General features: G+C 32.2%; 2 protein-coding genes across 3 annotated transcripts in view; one reads left to right on the forward strand and one right to left on the reverse strand.

The window, feature by feature from the left end:
- Nucleotides 1–3,849: 3,849 nt before the first annotated feature.
- On the reverse strand, nucleotides 3,850–21,193 carry LOC143082504 (uncharacterized). Its single transcript, XM_076258201.1, has 5 exons — nucleotides 20,958–21,193; nucleotides 7,049–7,104; nucleotides 6,625–6,812; nucleotides 5,803–5,877; nucleotides 3,850–4,930 (listed from the first exon to the last, which is right to left on the reverse strand). Exons 3-5 carry the CDS (start codon nucleotides 6,749–6,751, stop codon nucleotides 4,143–4,145), a joined length of 990 nt encoding a protein of 329 aa, XP_076114316.1. The 5' UTR covers nucleotides 6,752–6,812; nucleotides 7,049–7,104; nucleotides 20,958–21,193; the 3' UTR covers nucleotides 3,850–4,142.
- Nucleotides 9,069–22,345, forward strand: part of LOC143082502 (DNA helicase MCM8-like) — a 44,692-nt gene continuing 31,415 nt past the window's right edge. For both annotated transcript variants that reach the window (XM_076258199.1, XM_076258198.1), the window contains exon 1: nucleotides 9,069–9,166. The gene's annotated coding sequence lies outside the window, so the exon portion shown is untranslated. The remainder of the gene's footprint in view (nucleotides 9,167–22,345) is intronic.

Here is a 22,345-nt window from a genome sequence, read left to right on the forward strand (position 1 = left end):
TTGTGATGTATATTTCTCAGCCAGATATGAGGCCTTTTGAAAGGGGTATTTACCCAAAATTTAAATAAAATAAATAACAATAACAAAATAACAACAATTGAAAATATTTTTTTTCTTGATAGCAGAGCTTTTATCTCGTTATGGGCCTAATCCTTCAAGTTGTATCGTTTATATGTCAAGTCAATGCACTACTATTGTCTATTTACTTCACTTCTGATGATTTTTCAAATACCCGTTACGCTGTCAAGTACGTGACTACATAGAAAATACTTTATAATAAAACTCATCTGTTAAAGAAAATGATGATAGGACATTCATTATAATAAATCAAATATCACATAGCTGAGAGGGTGATAGAGCAGATCGGTATCCCTCGAAAAAAACATTGTTAACCTTGGCTTCGCCGCGGTTGACAATGTTTTCTCGGGACCCAATCTGCTCTATCACCCTCTCAGCTATGTGTTATTTATATCTTATCACATATTTGTTACGGATACGGATAATTTTTTAAGATTTACCTGTTATGTTTCATTAAATTGTTATAATTGAACTTTTTTTCCCTCTTTTATGCAACACTTAAATATGTGAAAAATAGCTTAAAGATTATAACATATTTTTCCATATTTGCCCTGGTATCATCCCTCGACCAATATCGGCCCTCGGCTAAAGCCTCGAGGCCGATATGGGAGTCTCAGGATGATACCAGGGCTAACATAGAAAAGGGCATGTTATAATCTATACATATTGATTTCATCCAAGAATGGTCGCATATATCATGTGGATTCTGTTATGATTGTCATGAATGACACTCATTTGTATCTAAATTGGTATTAACCAGTATATAAATCAGAGATAAACGTCGTAATGTAACTAAACATCAGTAAGTAAAATATATTGGGATGCTAGAATATATAAAGAATAAAGAAATAATAATGAGTAAGATAAAAATAAAATGTAGAGAAAAGTAACAGACAATTTAAAGAATATAGAAATAAACAGCACCCCCAATCCGGACCCTCATTGTATACACGAGAATCTGGATGGAAACACAGAATATATAGAATAATAGATAAGGACAGTAGGAAGTGATGCATTAATAAAAAAAAGATAGAAAAAAATAATAACTGTTTGAGAATAAAGACATGAAACACCCCTGGGTGTTGAAACAGTAACGGATTGCTATGTACTCATATTGGTAATAAATGCTAAAAGTTTACATGCAGACAACTGCAGTTCTCCTCTGTACTTATGTAGAAAGGAATTAACCGGAATAAAATGAATTAAAACTTAAGATAACCAAATGTAGCTGCATTCGCTCCTTTCCATTTACTTCTTTAGACTGATTTGTAAACAACAGATGATTCAGTAATAGAAGAAAAGAACCAATTGGATGATGTTGACGATTTAGAGTTTAACGTCCAGTGACAAATATCATGTGCATATGAGAACGACAACACGTTATATGTACCCTGTGTTGTATTAGAAAGACACTTTCGGACGGATTTGAGAACGTGCTACTTTAAACAGACACAAAAATTAAGGCTGAAGAAAACGTTAATAATAGATTCATGCATATTCCAGCAGGCAATCCATATCCCTATATTGAAGTGACACACTCCTTAATAAAATGCAAAGGAAGTCAAAATCAAAATGTTCTTACTAGAAGGATACTGTTGCAGCGTATTGTCATTTTTTTTTTACTCAAGAGCATCTCATTCTTAACTTTTTCAAAGGGAAAATATAAAGGTAACACAACTATTGTCGTGGCTAAATAACTCTTAACTGACACAATTTCAATTGTCCAACCCATTAACAGACTTTATTCCCATAATATTCACTAAAACGTGGTATTACTCACGTTATATTACAATTATGAAATATTTACTAATTTCAATTCATATTTTAGAACCAAAGTACGATTTTGTGTCCTTTAAATGATATCTAAAATTGTTTTTTTCGCCTTTCATTACAAAAATTGCTATGCGTATAAGCATATATACTACATACTTGCGCGACGTCTTTTAGTTTTACTGAAAACTGCGCAGACTATGAAATGTTTTTACAGTTGGAAAATGTTCTATGATATATATCATTTTGTCAGACACTTTTCTTTTTTTGATTTGATTCTTATAATATACCTAAAATCTGTATATTAAATAGATTTTAATATTAAAATTGTGCGTTTTACTCTTAACAGACGTATAACCAACCCGATTAACAGACCAACTGCCGATATAGCCGCATACTCAATATAGATTAACCGACCTATCTCTCGGTTAGCCGAGTGTCGGCCGTGATGATGATCAATTTGATTGACATGGTACGTAACACAGTTATTTGATTTGAGGGCACCAGATTAACGCGCACTGTACACGGAATGTAATTGTTTTGACAAGTTGTTAGTATCAGTCGTTTTATGTTACATAACGACTTCATTCAGTGGTAGTGTGTGGTAATTGTACTGACAAACTGCATATCGTTAATATCAATATTAATCTAGAGATTTTGGTAAAGATAAAATTATATGACCGGTACGTATAGTATCTTTTATCATTATAGATATTGTTGTTTTGCGTCGTGTCTATCTGATGAGTCCTTTATTGACCTCTTTATTTGCTGCTGGATTTAACAGTTTGTGTTAAATATGTGTAACCCATCCAAATTATGTATGTGTCTGTCCCAAGTCAGGTGCCTTTAATTCGGTGTGTGTTGTTGGTTGCTGTCTGTCATATTTTGATTGTTATAAAAAAGACTGTTGGTTTTCTCTTTTGATTGCTTCAAATTTTATCATTTTATGGAGTTTTATAGATACGGTATGGGACCAGAGTTTTACTCACTGTTCAAGAGCGTAACGCGATCCTTACCTGCTTAAATACCCGTTTAAAGTTTGGACTGTTGTGAAAAACTGTCTCATTGACGGTCATGCCACATTTCATCATCATGTTTGTACTTAATATGAAAATATTTATGTTCCCTTCATTCTTGCTATTTTTGGATTCTAAAATGTATTCTTGCTATTCGTCTCCTTTTTCTTACGAGATTTACAAGGCATTAACATATGTCCTGTATGTGTTTTTATGTTTCATCTAGGTTTGCTTTATACGTATATCTATACATCATTGACTATCAAATGTTTCGGCTATAGCAGTCCTGATGAAGGTAATCAATAAAACCGCCACACTTAAAAAGTGCATCTTATTCTAGTTGGCCAAGGAATTTACGCGGTAAGTTACTGCAAGTAACACGAAAAATTCCCTGGAATATTTATTTTTACAGAGGATGACCGTGAGGGCATTCCGGTGTATAGCTATCGCCTAGATTTCCATTACCGTAATATTCGTTTTAGGTTTTTAACCGATCTATAAACATGATGAATACGTAGACATCATCAAGTGCCATAAAATTCTTAATCGCTTGTTATAAATTCATATCTTCAATGAATACTCATGATATCAAATACTTTTTAAAGAAGATAAATTAATAATATTAAAATGTTTTAATGTTATATGTACATACATATAACTAAAACATCATTAATATCTAAATTCCAGGGCTCGGTTTACACCATCAACGTTAAGTTTAGGATGTGCTGTTCCGTTAAAAAAAAATTCTACAGGTACAGCCAAACTTGCAGAAAAAATCTTTGTATCTATGCAAGATTTCAGTGAAGGTATCAGTAATGTGTGATTACGAAATTCCTGACTTTGACTTAATAATTTATCAGTAATACATAGATTACGATCATCAAAATCCAAAACGTCACTGCAGACACGGCAATAGCGAACGAGTTGAGATGTGTTTATACCGTAAGACGGTGCCAAAGGGAACATAACCGTAAAAAAAGGGAAATTAACCAATAGGAAACTTTATTACACAATTAAGAATTTAAGCACAAATATGCATGTATGGAATGTATCGTTCACTTAGATCATTAATAAAAGAATGTTGCTGAGATATTCTACATTTTTACAATTATAGTTCACACTCCAAAAAGTACAGAGCGTTCCTTTTGCCATTCTCAACTTTTAGGTTTATATGCATTGTGTTACATAGCTAGCAAAAAAAAAGTCATGAGAGTGTTACTTTAAGCACATATCGCTTATACCGGGTAAGTCTAAGAACACTACCGTAAAATTCTAATTTCATCCTATCGGTGGCAAAACTGTTCTCTGACTAAATGAACCATAGCTCGACGTTAGGTGGCGATGATTCCTGTATGTGCTTCGTTTCCTGTCACATGAGCTACTACTACTCTGTGAATCTGTATCTTGATATGAGTTATCAAGACTTATTCCAGAATCTTCGTCGTCCTTTTCATCGTCGCTCGACCCTCCATTTTCTTCTCTTATATCATCAAAATCAAAAGTTCTGCCCATTACAGATTTTTCCCTGACGCACAGAAGATTTTCCTTATATCTTTGGTGCGCATTTTCAACACGGTCCAATTTCTTTTCTAGCTTCATTTTCTTCTCGTCTTCGCTTTGTTTTAATCTTTCCAAGACTTCAGCCCTTCGATTGTCATAAGATTTCGCTATGTCTGGAATCATGGCAGATTTATCAGGAACCACTTTGTTTATTTTTTGTTCGTATTTAAGTTTGGTTTCCTCTTGTTTCTTTTGAATCCGTTCAAGAACTTCCGCCCTCTTCTCGTCGTATTTTTTTGTAACAGAGGTAGAATAGTTTGGTTTTTCTCTATTCATTGCGTTATCTAATTTCATTTTTTTCCCCTGTTCCTTTTTCTGAATTCTTTCTAACACTTCTGAACGTTTTGTTTCATATTTTTTCACAGTGTCCGATACAAGATCTGGTTTGGTTGTTGACTGTGTCCGTCTTAATTTCTCTTGAGCGCGAGCTTTCTTCTCCGCCTCTATTTCGTCTCGCTTCGCCAGATTTTGATGCCGTTTTTCTTCAAATTGTTTACACTGTTCAACTGAAATTATTGAAATGAAGTAAATAAGTATATTAATAATTTTCGTTTAAAAAGCTTCTCCATTAGTTAAAACTTAACTTCTTGGGGTTCTCAAAGTAACATTTTAAACCTGCTGCATTTGTTTGCACCTGTCCTAAGTCATGAATCTGATGTTCAGTAGTTGTCGTTTGTTGATGTGGTTCATAGTAAGTTTTTCTCGTATCTCCCTCACGCAAAGCTCTGATTCCTTTCACGGATTTGGCTATATTTTTTGGACCTGTTGGATTATAGCTCTTCATCTTTTATATAGGCTTTGGATTTCAAATATTTTGGCCATCAGCATCACAGAAGAGACATTTATTGTCGAAATGCGCATCTGGTGCAGGAAAATTGGTACCGTTTATGTTATTTCTCGTTTCTCGTCTTTAATATATTAGACCGTTGGTGTTCCCCGTTTAAATGGTTTAACACATGTCATTTTTGGAACCCTTCATAGCTTGCAGTTTGGTGTGAGCCACGGCTCCGTGTTAAAGACCGTACTTTGACCTATAATGGTTTACTTTAAAAATGGTGTAAGCAAAAGGTGCCACTCCCAACGGAAATAAGAAATAAGTACTGACAAGTATGCTTCATAGATATAGTGCTTGTTATTTAAGTGTTTTATGTACTGTTCACATGTGTATTGTTGTTTTTGAAGATTTCTAACTTAATATACCTAAGTCCTCACTCGTAAAGAAGGTCGCGTAGGTTTTTTACGGGTATATTCATGATTGAATTATTTGATATAATAGTTTATTGTGTTTATTTGTTGGTTTTATCTATGAAAGAGCTCCTTTGCTTGATTGCAACATTGAAATGTTTATTTGTGCCTATAATCAAAACAAAAACAATACCTTTGGATTCCAAATCTTTCTGTCGAGCGATTTCTGCTATTATACGCCTTTCATCTCTGTCAAACTTCACTGTAGCTGGATAAAAGAAAGGAAGTTTGTCAACATAGTAGAAATATGTACATATAGCAATAGCACACTGGAATTGAGAAATAAATGCTGAAATATATATCTAACACAAACAAACAAAAAACACAAACGATCACAAATAAATTCAAAAGGTTCCAAAGGTGCAATAAAAACACAAGTTAAAGATAACAGACAATTCCGTGCTCAATAGGAACAAACGGAATGGAAAAAAATGTATCCACAAATAACAGATGTGCAGAAAACTGAAGAAATAAGCAAAACACGAATCCCACAAAGAAACTCGATAAACTCAGATGCTCTGGAATGGTCCTGATGACAACATCCCTATAAGTTATTGACAAAACAAAACAACTGTATGTGTACTACAGTTCTTCCACTTTCATTACATTACAGTGAGGCATTAAATACGGGAAAAAAGTTCCACATGAGAAGACATTGTCATCGGTTTTAATTGTATTCTTTGGTTAAATGGTGATAACATGAATAACACAGATACAGAGTATTATAAAACAAATAAACTATATCGAGCAAAGAAGTCATAAGTTGCTCGGCAACATCGTTATGAAATACAGAGACAATGCAAATATCTAGACAACCATTGATCACGTTAAGATATTTGTGAGATTCTAGTTTTCAAGAATTAATGACGAATATTTATCCCTTAAAAAGCAAACATGGGATATATATATATCAATGTCATTTCCAGTAAATATTGTTCTATTAAAGCATACCTACATCGTTTACTGTTCAGATCATCATATAAAATGTCGGACATGAGCTTTCGTTCATCAAGGCTGTACTGTTGTTGGAGTTTGTGTTGTTTCTTTGGTGTTTCACTGGCTGGAACATAAAAGGCTGGCATGTTTCTGCTTTACGGAACTAACAAGAAGTCATGAACAAATTGTCTGGCGTCTTTTAAAAATCTAAAATATACATACAAACGTCATTAAAACGACTAGGATCCTTTATTTTATTTTGTGACTGGAATAAATAAGCGCTGAATTTTTAACTAAATGCTGAATATTTTTCAATCACAAAAGGAGGAACTTTGCTCTCCCCTTTTCTCTTCAAACTTTCATTTATTCTAGAAGTTTGAAAGAGAGGGGGACTGGTTGTATAGGAAATACACGTTTAGTTGGATATGAATTCATAAACATACGTTGAATTAGATGCAGTAAGCTTGTTTTTCTTCATGGGTGTATAACCTGATTGAACCTATATAAATATAAAGGAATAAAAAATCATATGCAAAAACTATTTCTCTATACATATAACTGCAATAATAGGGTGTCGTTTTGAATTCTTTATCGAGAAATAAAGGTTTTATAATTATGTGTTTTATAATAATGTGTTTCGGTTGTAAATATTTCCAGAAAGCACTTCATTACATTTGTTTACAGGTTTTCAAAAAGTAGTTGAAACGATGCATAATTATAGATAAAAGAAAAAGTAAAAAAAAAAGTTAAAATACAAAATATACTATTAAAGTTATGCTTACTTTGAAAGATTTTTCTATTCCGTCCAGTTCAGTGACGAGTTAGTGTGTGTAATAATAATCCTTAGTTTTATTGTATTTAGTAACAATACTATTGAGAGTTATGGTTGTTGTGGCTTTTATGGATCACACTGAAAATTTAATGAATCCCTCTCTCAGTCACTGATGGAACCGTATTAAATATTCATGAAAGATAAGGAATATATATTATGATCATATTGCAATAGTACAAGCTTCATAGGTCTCTGGGTGTCACGATTTAATTATATTTACAATGTTGTTGAAGTGTTATTGGTTTACACATGTACTACTTGTTTTATGCTTACATTAAGGCCATTTAGAAATTTGTATAATCGGCTAACGGGCTTTTAGATAGCATGGAAGATATTAATCTGAGATTTGAATTTCAGATTTTTATCCACTCGTTTGCTCGTAAAGCTCTACTAAATATATGCTTCTAGAAATGTCCAAGCATGTTAACCATTTGTTAATTTATACTACACGTAAACAATTTAATACTGTATTAATACGAGCAGTGGAAATCTATGGTTGAAAACGGGATATAATCAACCATTCAAAAACTTTTAAAACGGTATCATACAAGTACACATTAAAGAGGTGTCGAAGAAAACACCCCCATAAATGATTGACCGCGTATGTAAACCAGATGAAATCAAATGAATTGACGCCTTCATTAATATCAACAGAATTCAATTGTATCATATGTCTCAAAACAATCATGAGATCTTTGTATGTATCTTTTCCAATCCAATTACAACTTTTTAAACTGATTTGGTGGTTCCAAATATACAAGTATTGATGAGAGCTATGTGTTATTATCAACCACCACAGTTTTGACTGGCAACATTTTTTTAGTTGAAAAATGAAAATGAAAAGAAGACACTCACTTCTAGACTATAATAGAGAAGCTTCTTTTTTTGCCTGTCACTTTCAGAAGTTTATTCCCCCAATGGCACCGAAAAGAAAGCCAAGTCACACTTTTGACCGGCTTGCTGCTTTAACATTATAAATCGGATCAGTGTTCCAGAGACCACACTTTGATATCATTTGTCTTTTACACAAATTGATCTTAAAAACAAATGCCTTTTACATTTTACATGGTAATCGAAATATTATCATGGAACATTTAAAATTATAAAAGGATGATTAATATTTCATGTTTAGTTCACTCGCATTACTTCCCATTGGGGATATAGACGATGGTCTAGATATCTTGTAGTGTCTAACTAATTTAACTTTATTTGGGCAAATTTCGTTATCTTTAGAAATAATGCTAATTTTGTAAAATTCTAATGAGAATGAGTTTTATAGTATTTTTTTCTGTAATTAGACCAGGATATATATAGTGAGATATTCTTCTTTATCATCTGTTTTATTTCTGTATTTTATTCATATTCAAACTTGTATTACCCAGCAGGATTTGCCGTATATATTGCCTTTTTTTTTTATCATAGTCTCGTCGACAGGTGTCCTTTATACTTTGCGCCCCATTATAGATTATTTAATTATTTTTTAGCCAAATTTTACTCTTTTTCATATTTTTGCCATTTACTTCCTATTCTTTAAAGACCCTCTTTAAACATCATGATATCAAACCCCTCATTTCGCTAACATACAAATCCGTAATTGTCACAAGTCTTTTTCCGATATGACCCGGAATTATTTTAAAGGCCAAATTACGCGGGAAATCTAATCAAAAGTGAAAGTAGAACTCAACAGTTGAATAAATACCTTGCAACCTGTTTGAAATAGCGTAATATGGTATATCGATAGTTTCATTGTATAATGCTTCAGGGGCATACATTATTTATGATTTTAAATATGTTTTCCTTGAAATTTTTACACGAATTTTCGAAATTTGTATCTATATACACAGAGAAATACATGCATATATGTCTCTGATATACAGTAGAGAAATATAACCACAGGTCTTTTTTTTCTGGTAGTTGCGAATGAAGTCCATCCAGAGAAACATATAATACTCATATGTGTCTGATTGATCTTAGAATATTAATTATATTTTATAAATTTATGGGCCACAGAGCTTGGTTATTATCTGTATCAACTGAAGTCATTCTTGGGAATTTCTCAGTATTATTACCTCCATACCAACATTCAGACTGCAGAAGAACCAGCTAAAACCTTTAGCGATATTGTAAGGGGGGCCCCACTTAAGTAAATTACTTGACGCACATGCAGTGTATTAATATCCTTGGATGTATCACCGTAAACCTATCAAGATCAATTTTTTAAAGACCATAAAGTATTGTCATCCCATTCCAGACAGAGGATTTATTACTATAAGTTATTATATTGATTGCATAGTATTTATATCAGCCCTTATAAGGCTAGTCCAAATAATTATGACGTCTGGGACGCCTTCCTACAACGTCGAAGGAAGGCGTCCCAGAAAAAAATTAAAATAGCCTTGCCAGACGTCATAATTATTTGGACTAGGTTATTACAAGAATTGCAACCCAGGTCAGACTCCCTTCCCAAAATGCCATGCCGTCTGTGTATAACTAGTCAATGAATATATATCTCGCTTGCCACCGTTAGAAAAGACAAAGACACTTATAACAACCAAGTGCACTTAGTCAATGCCCTTGTGAGGAATCATTTTATAAAATACAATTTCGTCTCTCTATGCGACAATGACAACCTAGCAACAAGAGGAAAACCTATTGATAGGTTTATAAAAGACGACGGCTTCCATTTAACAGATCAAGGTGTTGCCCGTCTCGCATCAAACATTAAGCGGTCATGTGAAGAAATACTTAACTGTCAACCATCGACGAAGAGTTCCAAAAAACCTTACAATTATAACAACCAAAGATACGGCTATTATTATGGAGACTATTGGGGTGACAGATGGAACTAAGTTGACCTTTTGCCTTTATGTTGATTTTTTATTTTATTTTTGCAAAAACTGTCATAAAATAGTAAATTGACCCATACAAATCAAGTGGTTGATTACTAAATTTTGTACACTGTCTCATTTTTAGTACAAATATCTTACTTTTGTAAATTCTCAAAAAAAAAAACAACACTCACTTTTTGAGTTATCTGTGCCTATAGAAAATTTTGTTTTCATTTAGAGTACATAGAAAGTCTAAGCTTTAATTTGAATTTGTTTGTTTTTTTGGTTTTGCTTTCTGTTTTGTTTTTAGTATTTGTTAAAAAAAAAAAAAAAAAAATAAGAAAGTTTGAATATCTTTTACTCCAAATAACTTAATATTTAAGACCAAACAAGTATTATAAAAAGTTAAATATACACTTGATATACAGCAGTTTGTGTTGTCTAGACACCCTGTAGCAATAGAACATTGTTTATCTATAACTGCTCAATTTTATTGTAAGAGCATTACCTTATATTTTTAGTGGAAGAAGACGTCAAGTCTTCTGAAGACTTAAGGGGCTGGCCTTTGGCATTGAGCCTCCGTATGCCGCATTCGTTTCGTGTATTACAATTTCATAACAACTTAAGATTTCTGACACCGATTTTTACACATGATTAGGCATCTGAATCATTTAATTTGTAAATTAGGATTGAAAAACAATCACTATCGTAAATATGACCCTTTTATTTATGTAAATTATCAGATTTCATCTCAGCCATATGAACGTTATTTGTTTACTTGTCACAGGATGTTTTAACTGTAGATATTTGTATTACGCATGCGTGAAATTGGTATCGGGACAACTCGCCCTGTTTACAAGTTCGCCCTTGAAGTTACGAATTTGCAATCCTGCAGACAAGAAGATTTTGTTTTTTTGTAAATAAAAAGGATATATTTCTTATTAAATTGTTGTCTTAATTCATTGTTTTCCTTTGTCATGTGAATTAGATGCCCTTCTACTCCAAATGGTTTGAATCTATTTATAAAATTATTCAAGACTCAGTTGACAAGAGCAATACGTTGCTGTTTGGAGAATGTGATTAAAATCTAAGCTCATAGAAAAAGAAATATAATTGAAACTCAATGTACCTCCTTCTGAAGAATGTATTGCAATATAAATATAAATTCCTTTTGACAAGAGAAATCTGACTTTTGTCAGAAATATTTTTTTCACATGTGCAAAGGTAATCACGTGAGTCGGCCATATTGGTTTGTGAAGAACCATGACCTAAACATAAATAGTCTCTGAAAGCGTAAACTTCAAGCAATACTATTTTATCAATCATGAATATTTTCATAAATTTAAATTTGATTATTTAAAGAAATAAAATTATAACAATTACGATTTTTGATAAGAGATTCTACACAGACATGCTTTAATCTATTTATAGCCAAATTAGTTTACCTGTGTGAAAATGTAAATAATTTGTTTACTAAACAAGTAAAGACAAACTATGGATGGAAGATAATAATTTACATAAATACTTCAGGACATTTAATTGATTTTAATAAATATAGGATTTAAAAACTGCAAGTGGAAACAAATTTATTCATTAGCTACATAATCAGCTGATAATTTTATTTCACAAACATCGTGGTGATGTTATTCATTTGATAAAAATCACTCCATCAATCCTCCAGCCCTTTCACATATTAAGCAATAGATCTACTCATTATTGTAGAATATTTAATGAATATACATTCATCGTCTTATTGAATATATCGGGTAATCAGATATTTTTAGCTGACAATCTGGGTATCCCATTGGCCGGAGTCTACTGTACTACCAAAAACATGATAAAGATAGTAAATAGTATTTTTTCACTAATTTATTGACAATTTATTGACATAATACTGGTTGTAACATATTTTATTTTTGTATTTAGGTTGGGACCCCCACCCCACCCCCACCCCAATTATGAGTGGTGTCCCTTAAATGAGGGACTGTCCCTAAAACAAGGGGTCATTTTACTGTTGAAAAAAAATAAAGTACATTTTGAAGATTTTTATTAAACTCAAAAGTGGGAAAATTCATATTTGGAACAACTTTTCTAAATGAGGGGTCAAATTATTAAACAAGTTGCTTTCTTTAAAAAAAGAAATGCAATCGTAAACCCAAATGCTTGTTTGGCATTATATATATATTAGATAATTGTTTAATAAAGATGTATTGTCTTATATTACTTTTGTTGTGCATAAGAATTAGAAACTGACATTGCCTGTTTAGTGGTTTAAATAATGTAATACCGGCTTCACACATCAACGTATAGATCCGACGTACGTCGGCCGAGGTAAAAAAAATCATGCACGCTACCAAAACGCTAGTAATTTTGATGCATTCAACCTGTCAATCATATCTGTAGCGTGTGCACAACGAGCTTAAAGCGTGTATTGGGTGTGCGTAAAGCGTACCTTAGCGTTTCTCCTGGTCTTCCTACATTCCCAACTGCAGGTCTGTCTATATGTGAATGTTTGTCAATAAGTCTGTCACATTCGCCCATCTGTTTACATGTTTACCAGTCCGTCTATGTCCACTGGTTCGTCTACATGTTCACTAGCTTTGAAATAGCTTTCGGTAAGTGCGATTATTTCAGTGATTTGTGTCTATTGTTTTTATGTAAGTGATTATTGTGCACCGTACCCATTTTTCTTGCGATGTGTTGTCCTTAAGGTTTGGTTCATTTGGGAGGGTTGGGTTTATGGCCACCCCATTGTTTATGTGCCAATGTCCATTCTAAAGCCAGAAACATGTAGTACAGTGGTTGTTGTTCATAATTCATGTCGGTCAAGTTGTTTTCGTAAATTATTTTGTTATCAATAAGGCTGTTTAGTTTTGTTTGATTTTTGTTTTTAAATCTTAATGGTCGGGGCATTTAATAGCCGACTAAATAGTAGTTTTTTTTTCATTTTTGGAGGCCGCTCGGTGGCCTTTAAAGACTTACTACCACGTCATTGTAACTCTGGTTGGTATTTGTATCATTAGTGCTGGACCATGGTCGATCCTATATGCACCTTTGAGGCAGGCGGGATATTTTTGTAGATCTTGTACAGCTCAAACTAATGTGAGTAGTTCCTGTACTTCTATGTCTAGTCCCATGTTGCATGGTTAGAGAGGGTGTAATATCTTCTGTAGGTTTGATGAAGTTTCACCCGTATCGGACTTCTTTTCCTAAATGAAAGCTTTAAGGCGACGAGTATTTTTGTATGCAATGTGCCCTTAACGTGTCTAAAACTTATCTGTAGCGTTTACAACGCTCGTGTAGCGTGTATATTATGTGCGTGCAGTTTACAGGTACATGTATATACGTTTGACAAACACTTGAGCTGAATGATTTTATTTATGTTCCATTAAAATTTTCCTGAAGTAAAAGCGTTCACCAAGCGTATACCTTTGCATTTCGACGTACTTCAAACTTATGGAACGCGTGTTTAAACGCTTGCGTAAAGTTCCTCTGGTGAGCAACTAAGTTACGCATACGATGATACGGACTTTGTTAATTTTCTTTTTTGACTGATTGTTTTACATTGTCATTTCGGGGCCTTTTATAACCGACTATGCGGTACGTGCTTTGCCTGTTGTTGAAGGCCGTACGGTGACCCATAGTTTGTATTTCTGTGTTATTTTGGTTTCTTGCAGATAGTTCTCTCATTGACACCAAACCCGATATCTTCTTTTTTTATATTCGATATCTTATCGCCGACCTGGTTAAGTCTGCTAAAAATGCATGCATGATTCATTTTTAGGTTATCAGTCGTAATTAAAGTGGCACATTTAATTCGTTGTTTCATTGCTTGAAGTATCATTTCTTACATCTGCATGGTCAAATGTGTATTTTTTTAAAATAAATTTTAGATTTAGATTTCAGTCACGGTTATTTTTTCCCCCTTCATATTGAATATCTATACTTATCAGTCGCATTTTAATGACGAAAAGGATTCAGAGGTTATTAAAAAAAAGTAAATAATGTTGCAATATTTAAACAAAGAAAATAACTTTAAATTTGCAATATTAATGAAAATAAATACGGACATAACTTTCATAATTAATTTTAACGTTATTTTCAATAAACGATTTTTTTTAAAATCCTCGTTTTTACACCTATTTGAGGCACGTATTTATGATTATATTTCCATGTCCTTGGTCTATCCTAGACGTAAAATTTCAAAAAGTGCTAATACTTTTTTTAAAGATATTATTTTTAATTGTTCTCGTTCAAAATATTTCATTTTTTCATATTCAATATCTATTTAATTTTATTTTTAATAACCATTTTTTTTTTATTAAAGTTATTAAATATTTAACCAAAAAAAATAACTGTAATTTAATCATATGCAAGAAAGATTTCCCTTTAATTTCAGTATAAAAAAAAATAAATAGCTTGCTTTTTACAACATGTACATCTTCACTAAACGTAAAATCTAAAATAAAATGCTACTAAAACTCTTTCTAAAGATTTTATTTTTAATTATTCTCGTTCAGAATATAAAGCGCATTGTTTACATGAAATCTTATCTCATATCTAAACACAGTTGGTTACATCGTTTGACTAATTAAAATACTACGCATGTAGGTTAATATTAGCAGCTTGTAATCGTGTGCAAGAAAATATTATATCATAATAAATTTCAGATCATACGTAAAATATCTCTATAGCAACTTAAGATGCTAATGCATATTCAACAGATTTGTAAGCTATTGCGCATGCATTTGAAAGGTGGTCATAGCTATTGCGCATATATTTGAAAGGTGGTCATAGAAAGACCAGAAGTGTTCCGACTAACATCCGGTGTTCCGAAAGACTACATCACTCGTCCAATATATACTGCGTAAACCCTCAGGGGTTTACGCAAAAAGATATAAGTTTAGAAACAACAGAAAATTCTTTTGACATGTTTTGACTATTCAGTACTTTATAGATGCATAGTTCTTGGGGAAAAGTTTCATCAAATAATATGAATATAAATGACTTTTTTGGTGCTCATTTTTTACAGTGGGTTATACTGATCTTCCAGTTAGGTTAATCTCATTTGGAGTGTTGTTCCCAACCTGTTAAAGGTCCATCTTTGTGCATAATTTAAAATTGGAAATTTCAACAAGCATCTAATATTCTTACTCTGGAAAATAAACCCTGGTCTGCTAGCTTCATGTATATTTTTTCTACCGAATTAAAACTAGAATCATGCAAACAGACTTAAGAAAAAGGCATGTAAGTTAATCATACAAATATGACACTTTTTCTAGACAATCAAGATCGTGCAAAATACATCGCTAAAAATTGTAACCTTTAAAAAAAAAAAAATTTGTGCAGGAAAAACCCATATGGGAATTGGCAATCTAATTAAAAACCGATCTCTCATCGCTCCTGTTTCTGATATGTCGCGTGGGAGATCTAACGAAACCCGCTTTGAGGTCACATGTGAGTGACCTCGTAGGTGTGTCTTTTTCGACCAATGAAATTGAGTCTTCCACGATCTTGGAAGTTTAACGTAAGGCAAAGGGATGTAACTCATTTTATTTACGACGAAATCGTCAGTCAAAATAATTCATAAACTTTTTTGATTGGCTTATTAATAGGTCATCAACTCATTTGCATATCTTTATAAATTCATGACTTTTAGTTCACTCACATGTGACCTCAAAGCGGGTTTCGTTAGATCTCCCACGCGACATATCAGAAACAGGAGCGATGAGAGATCGGTTTTTAATTAGATTGGGGAATTGGGAACTTTCAAAAGTTGGCGGGTATGTAACGAGTCGTACTTTTTTAAGCTCCATTTGTGGGCAATATGTTTTCTAGTCTGTCCGTCCGTCCTGCTTCTGGTTATAAAGTTTAGGGTCGAGGTAGTTTTTGATGAAGTTGAAATCCAATCAACTTGAAACTTAGTACACATGTGTTCCTTATGATATGATCTTCTTAATTTTACTGCCAAATTAAAGATTTTACCAAATTTTCATAGTCAACTGAACATAGAAAATGATTGTACGGATGGGAAATCCATGTACTTATGACCTTTTCTTGTTTGAAGAAAAAAAATACATTATAACGATAATGGAACAAAGCAGCCTGGGTTAGTGGGGCTGCTTTTATGGTAATTCAAGTTACCTTTTATTCACCTTCTTCCACTTCAGAGCTATCAGCTCTTTGATTATTTGTATTTTAACATCTTGTTATTATGTGTCATAGTAAAGCTAATAGATCTGTTCCATCAAGATCTCAAGGTAATGCATGTAATTCTAGTAAACCAAAAGTAAAGAAAGATCTTAAATTTTGCTTCTGGAATGTTGGAGGCATAGTGCATGGTGGTATGAACAAATTGGACGACGATATGTTTCTGTCCGAGATCAAAGCATATGATATTATTCTCCTAGCGGAAACACACATAGGGTATAATACCCCCCTCTCTATAGATGGTTATAAATACTACCCTGTTTGTCGACCCATTTCTGGCAACGGTAGATATTTTGGAGGGTTAGCTATATTTATCAAACAGGCCCTAAAGCCTCATATTTCTTTGCTAGTGAACTCACAAAAAGACTTTCAGTGGATGAAATTTGATAAATCTTATTTTAACTTTAATCATGATTTATATTTATGCTTGGCATATGATCCACCAGCCCAATCCATTTATACTAAAAATCTGTCCACTGATATACTTCAGCTGTTAGAAAAGGACATATTACATTTTAAGCCTAAGGGTGATGTCCTACTTTGTGGGGATTTTAATGCACGTTGTGGTAATCTATTAGACTTTGTGTCCTCGGACAGTACAGATCATCTTCCAATTAGTAATGATAATTATCCAGTTGATTTCAATTTAAATGTTAGAAACAGCAGAGATACAACAGTCGATACTAGAGGTAAAGAGCTGATTGAATTATGCCTGGGGAACCAAATTCGTTTGTTAAACGGTAGAACTTTGGGTGATTCTTTAGGTAAATATACATGCTATAATCACATGGGTACCAGTGTTGTCGATTATTTACTGGCTTCAGATAGTTTGATGCAAAACATTTTGTATTTTAATGTTTCAACTTTTAACCCAACTTTAAGTGACTGTCACTGTAAATTATCATGGAAAATTCTTAGCCATCATTTCCTTGATATAATTCCACAGCCGAATTCTAAAGTCATGGGTAGTAAATTCAAATGGCAGGAAAACTCCCCTCAGGCCTTTCAATTAGCTCTGCAAGATAAAGACAGCAAAAATCTTATTTCACATTTTGATACCAGCTCTGATATTAATGAGCTGGCTGTGAAACTTAATGAAATTTTATTAACAGCCTCTAAAAAATGTTTGAGGCGTCCTTCTCCACCGAAAAAATCTTCAAGAAAAATATACACAAATAAAAAGTTTTTTGATATAGACCTTATAAAAATGAGAAAGAATGTTGTATCTTATGCTGAATTATATTCTAAATATCCAAATGACCCTTACATTCATGGTAGATTCTATAAATTGTTGAGACAATATAATAAAAGTAGAAAGTATAAAAAAAGAAAATTTCGAGAAGACATTTTAAATCAGTTAGATAATCTAGAGTGTAATAATCCTCAGGTCTACTGGGATTTAGTTAGAAAACTCAAGGAATCCGATAGTTGTGATCCCTCAGAAAATATTGCTGCTGATATTTGGTTAGATCATTTTAAGTCACTTAATTCTTTAGATAATAGATTCAAAAAGCGTAATGAATATATAGAAAATTTAGTCGAAAGCATTGAGAAACACTCGACTTCTTCTAAACTTGATTTTGCAATAACTGATACCGAAATACTTAAAGCTATATCACAGCTGAAAAACAATAAAGCTTGTGGCTTAGATTTTATAACTAATGAAATGCTAAAGGCAAGTGCCAATAGTTTAGTTCCATGTTATAGAAAATTATTTAATTTATGTCTTAACACAGGAAAATATCCCGAATGCTGGGCTGAAGGATACACTCTACCCCTTTTTAAGTCAGGGGACCCAACTGATCCCTCAAACTACAGAGGCATCTCAATTACATGTGCAATTGGTAAACTTTTTAATACAATCTTAAATGATAGACTTGACAAATATTTATTACAAAACAGTCTAATTACTGAGTTTCAAATTGGCTTTGTTAAAAAGTCCAGAACATCTGATCATATGTTTTTGCTTAAAAATCTGATTGACTCGGTACTTTCCACAGGTAAAAAATTGTATGCCTGTTTTATAGATTTTAAAAAGGCGTTTGATTCAGTCATACATAGTGGTATTAAATATAAACTATTACAGATGGGATTAGGAGGAAATTTTTACAACATTATAAAGAACATGTACAATGTTAGCTCAACTTGTGTCAAAGCTGGGGAAATTTTAACTGACTCTTTTAGAGTTAAATTAGGGGTTCGACAAGGTGATAACCTAAGCCCTAATCTTTTCAAAATTTTTATAAATGACTTTCCATCATATATTGATAATGTTGATGATGATCTGATTTTGGGTGATACTAATATTAATTGTTTAATGTATGCTGATGATATTGTTTTGCTCTCTACCACATCATATGGTCTTCAATCTAAGTTAAAAAATGTTGATAAGTTTTGCTCTGACTGGTGCTTAAACATAAACACCAATAAAACAAAAATGTTAGCATTTAATAAGCAAGGTAGACTTATCAATGAAAAATTTACTCTTCAGCAAGTTGAACTGGAATGTGTACAGCACTACAAGTATTTAGGCCTTATATTTTCGGCTTCAGGAGTCTTCTCTCATGCAAGACAGGAATTGTACAAAAAGAGTCTAAAAGGCTATTATAAATTATGCAAAGATGTTATTCATTCACATCCAAAAATTACTACCAGTCTACATCTATTTGATCACATGATCAAACCTATTTCTTTATATTCCTCTGAAATTTGGGGTACATTTAACCCAAAGAGTAGTAAATTTAGAAATGATATAGTCTTAGATAAAATTTATTCAGATCTTGAACCAGATAAATTACACATGAAAATAACAAAATTTATTTTGGGTGTAAACAGAAAGAGCAGCAATTTTGCTGTACTCTCTGAACTAGGTAGATTTCCTATTTATATTAGTATTGTGAAAAATCTACTGAATTATTATTTTAGAATTGAAAATATGCCTGAGGACTCTTTATTATATAAAGACTTACAAACCTCTAAAGATTTAGATGATAAAAATCACAATAGTTGGTATAGCAGTGTCAGACACTTATGTAAAATTATTGACCTGCCTAGTAACTTCATTAATTTTAGTAAATACAAATTCAGAAAATGTTTACTTAATTGTTTAAAAGTATCCTATGTCAAATCTTGGGAAAATGCTTATAGCCAAAATAGCCAAGGAAAACTAAGAACATATTGTCAGTTTAAAACATCATTTTGTAAAGAAAATTATTTAAATATCTTGAAAAATTTTGATTTGAGAAAAGCTATCACAAAATTCAGGATTTCATCTCATAGACTTAAAATTGAAACTGGGAGATATTCCAAATTAGAAGTTCATCAAAGAATTTGTGATAAATGCAATTTGAATAAAGTGGAAGATGAACTTCATTTTCTTATAGAATGTCCTGTATACTCTAAGGATAGAGACATGTTATTTGATCTGATATTTAAAGAATGTAAAAATTTTTACTCCTTGGATATGGTCAATAAATTTATTTGGCTATTAAACTGTGAGTCTATTAATATTTTAAAACAACTTGGCTATTTCTTATCAAAACACCTGCCTTGAGTAAACATTTATAATATAACACTGGGATACTGTAAGTAATATTTAAAATGTCTAACTTTTTAAAGCATACTGTTTTGTTGTTTTGCTTTATTGTATTTGTAATTGTTTGTAACTATATATTGTCATGAATGTATATGCACTATGCCCCTTGAGGGTACCTCTTATGGAAATAAAAGATATTCTATTCTATTCTATTCTATATACAAATAACTTGAATGTGTTATATTGCATTGTTTTTAGTAGAAAAGAAGAAACACAATAATCTAGCAGTTCATGCATTGTACCAATATTTCTTTTAAAATCTTTCAATGCCACCATTTTACAGTGTATACAAAATCCTGTAACTGTCAATGAAATAAACAACTACACTGGTAAACATTGATTAACTAATAGAAATCTGCCATTCCTGTGACATCACTTTCATCTTCTGATTAACAAGTGAAATTTGAAGCTGATATATTTGTACCTTCATATAATACATGGTACCAATTCACATTTTTGAGAAATTGCACTGTTGCAATTTCATTTTCCGATGGTGTCTATCCCCCCTGAAATTCTTATGCATTTGAATAAACTACAAAATGATGTATGACAAAATTAAATCTGTTGTCATAATCATTCCTACCAGGTCAATTGTTAATTATTACAAGAATCATGCAAATAAAAGAATGATGAAGAAATAAATAAACGGCTCTTCATCAGTATAACATGAGAAACAAAGAAGAAATATGATAATGAATTTCTAAAATAAATATATGCATGCAAGTAAGTAAGCAGTTACTCTTAAAATGAAGTTTACACACTAAAAACCTCTTTACGATTTTCAAAAGTTAGAGGGTATGTACTCTAATGATTCATTAAAGGGTATATTGAACATAGAGAAGAAAAGAACTTGTTAATAATTAAATACAATTTATAAAAAATATTACCTGATCAGAAATTGTTCATTATGGTAGCTCCTTTAGTAGGTATAGTCTTCTTTATTTCATTATTAAGCATTTTTGGACTTAATGATTAAAATGAAAAATCACACAAATGCATCTTTTTTCAAATAGTGTTTTTCCTATGTTTCCATTTCTTTTTTTGTAAAATTGATTTACTATCTGCTAAGAATTGAATTGTAATTTAAGTGACCTTTCCTACTGTGAGGTGAAGTCTGTCAGCACTTAAATAATTATGACAGAATAGTCCAAGCCATCTGACAACATGCACTAATTAGTCATAATTTTCAATGTCATTGGTCATGCATTAATAATGATCTAGGTCAGTGATTGTTCCATACTTCATACTTAAATTCAAATTCTTTATTAACTTTGAGCCTTACGGCTCATCAGTATAATCAAGTACCGGGTACATGTACAGCTTATACATATGGCATATTACAAACAATATAAACAATTTGCATAATAAACAATAGGTGACGTCAGAAGTTTCATCAATACAAAATATCTTTTGTTACAATAAACTGTTTCTTAATTTAAAAGAGAAATGTATATACTTTCTTAAATTACAAAGCTGTTTTGTGTTTTCACCTGACAATAATTCTATCTATTTAAAAGTTGATGGCCTTGACCAGTAATATTTTTTTACATATTTTTTTCGCAAATCAGTATATCTACTACATTGAAGGATGAAATGACATTCATCCTCTATTACTCCTAAATCACAAAAAATACAATTTCTTTCATTTCTATTAGTACCAACATAACGACCAATTTCAATACAAAGGTTATGTAAAGACAAACGAATCCTTGTCATACTTCATAGATACCCTTAAATAATAGATAACCTTTAAATGTCTTTTTTTGTGTTTTATGGGGATGCTGTCTCGCGACATATACCACTCTTTATAACTTTATTCATCTGCAAAATAAAATTGAGAATGGAAATGGGGAATGTGCCAAAGAGACAACAACCCGACCAAATAAAAAACAACAGCAGAGGGTCACCAACAGGTCTTCAATGTAGCGAGAAATTCCCGCACCCGGAGGCGTCCTTCAGCTGGCCCCTAAACAAATATATACTAGTCCAGTGATAATGAACGCCATACTAATTTCCAAATTGTACACAAGAAACTAAAATTAAAATAATACAAGACTAACAAAGGCCAGAGGCTCCTGACTTGGGACAGGCGCAAAAATGCGGCTATTAAAGATGAAAAGCTATAATGGTCATGTATACTACATACAAATCCAAAGAGATGCAATGGTTGTCTATTTCTATCCATTATATGTTAATAATAACATTGTACCGGTAGTTGCTTGGGGTTTGGAACTCTGTTTGCCTAATGAGCAACCCAGAAGGTCATTGCTAAGAA

The sequence above is a fragment of the Mytilus galloprovincialis genome, chromosome 7 (genome assembly GCF_965363235.1).
Source record: "Mytilus galloprovincialis chromosome 7, xbMytGall1.hap1.1, whole genome shotgun sequence".
Taxonomy (NCBI): domain Eukaryota; kingdom Metazoa; phylum Mollusca; class Bivalvia; order Mytilida; family Mytilidae; genus Mytilus; species Mytilus galloprovincialis.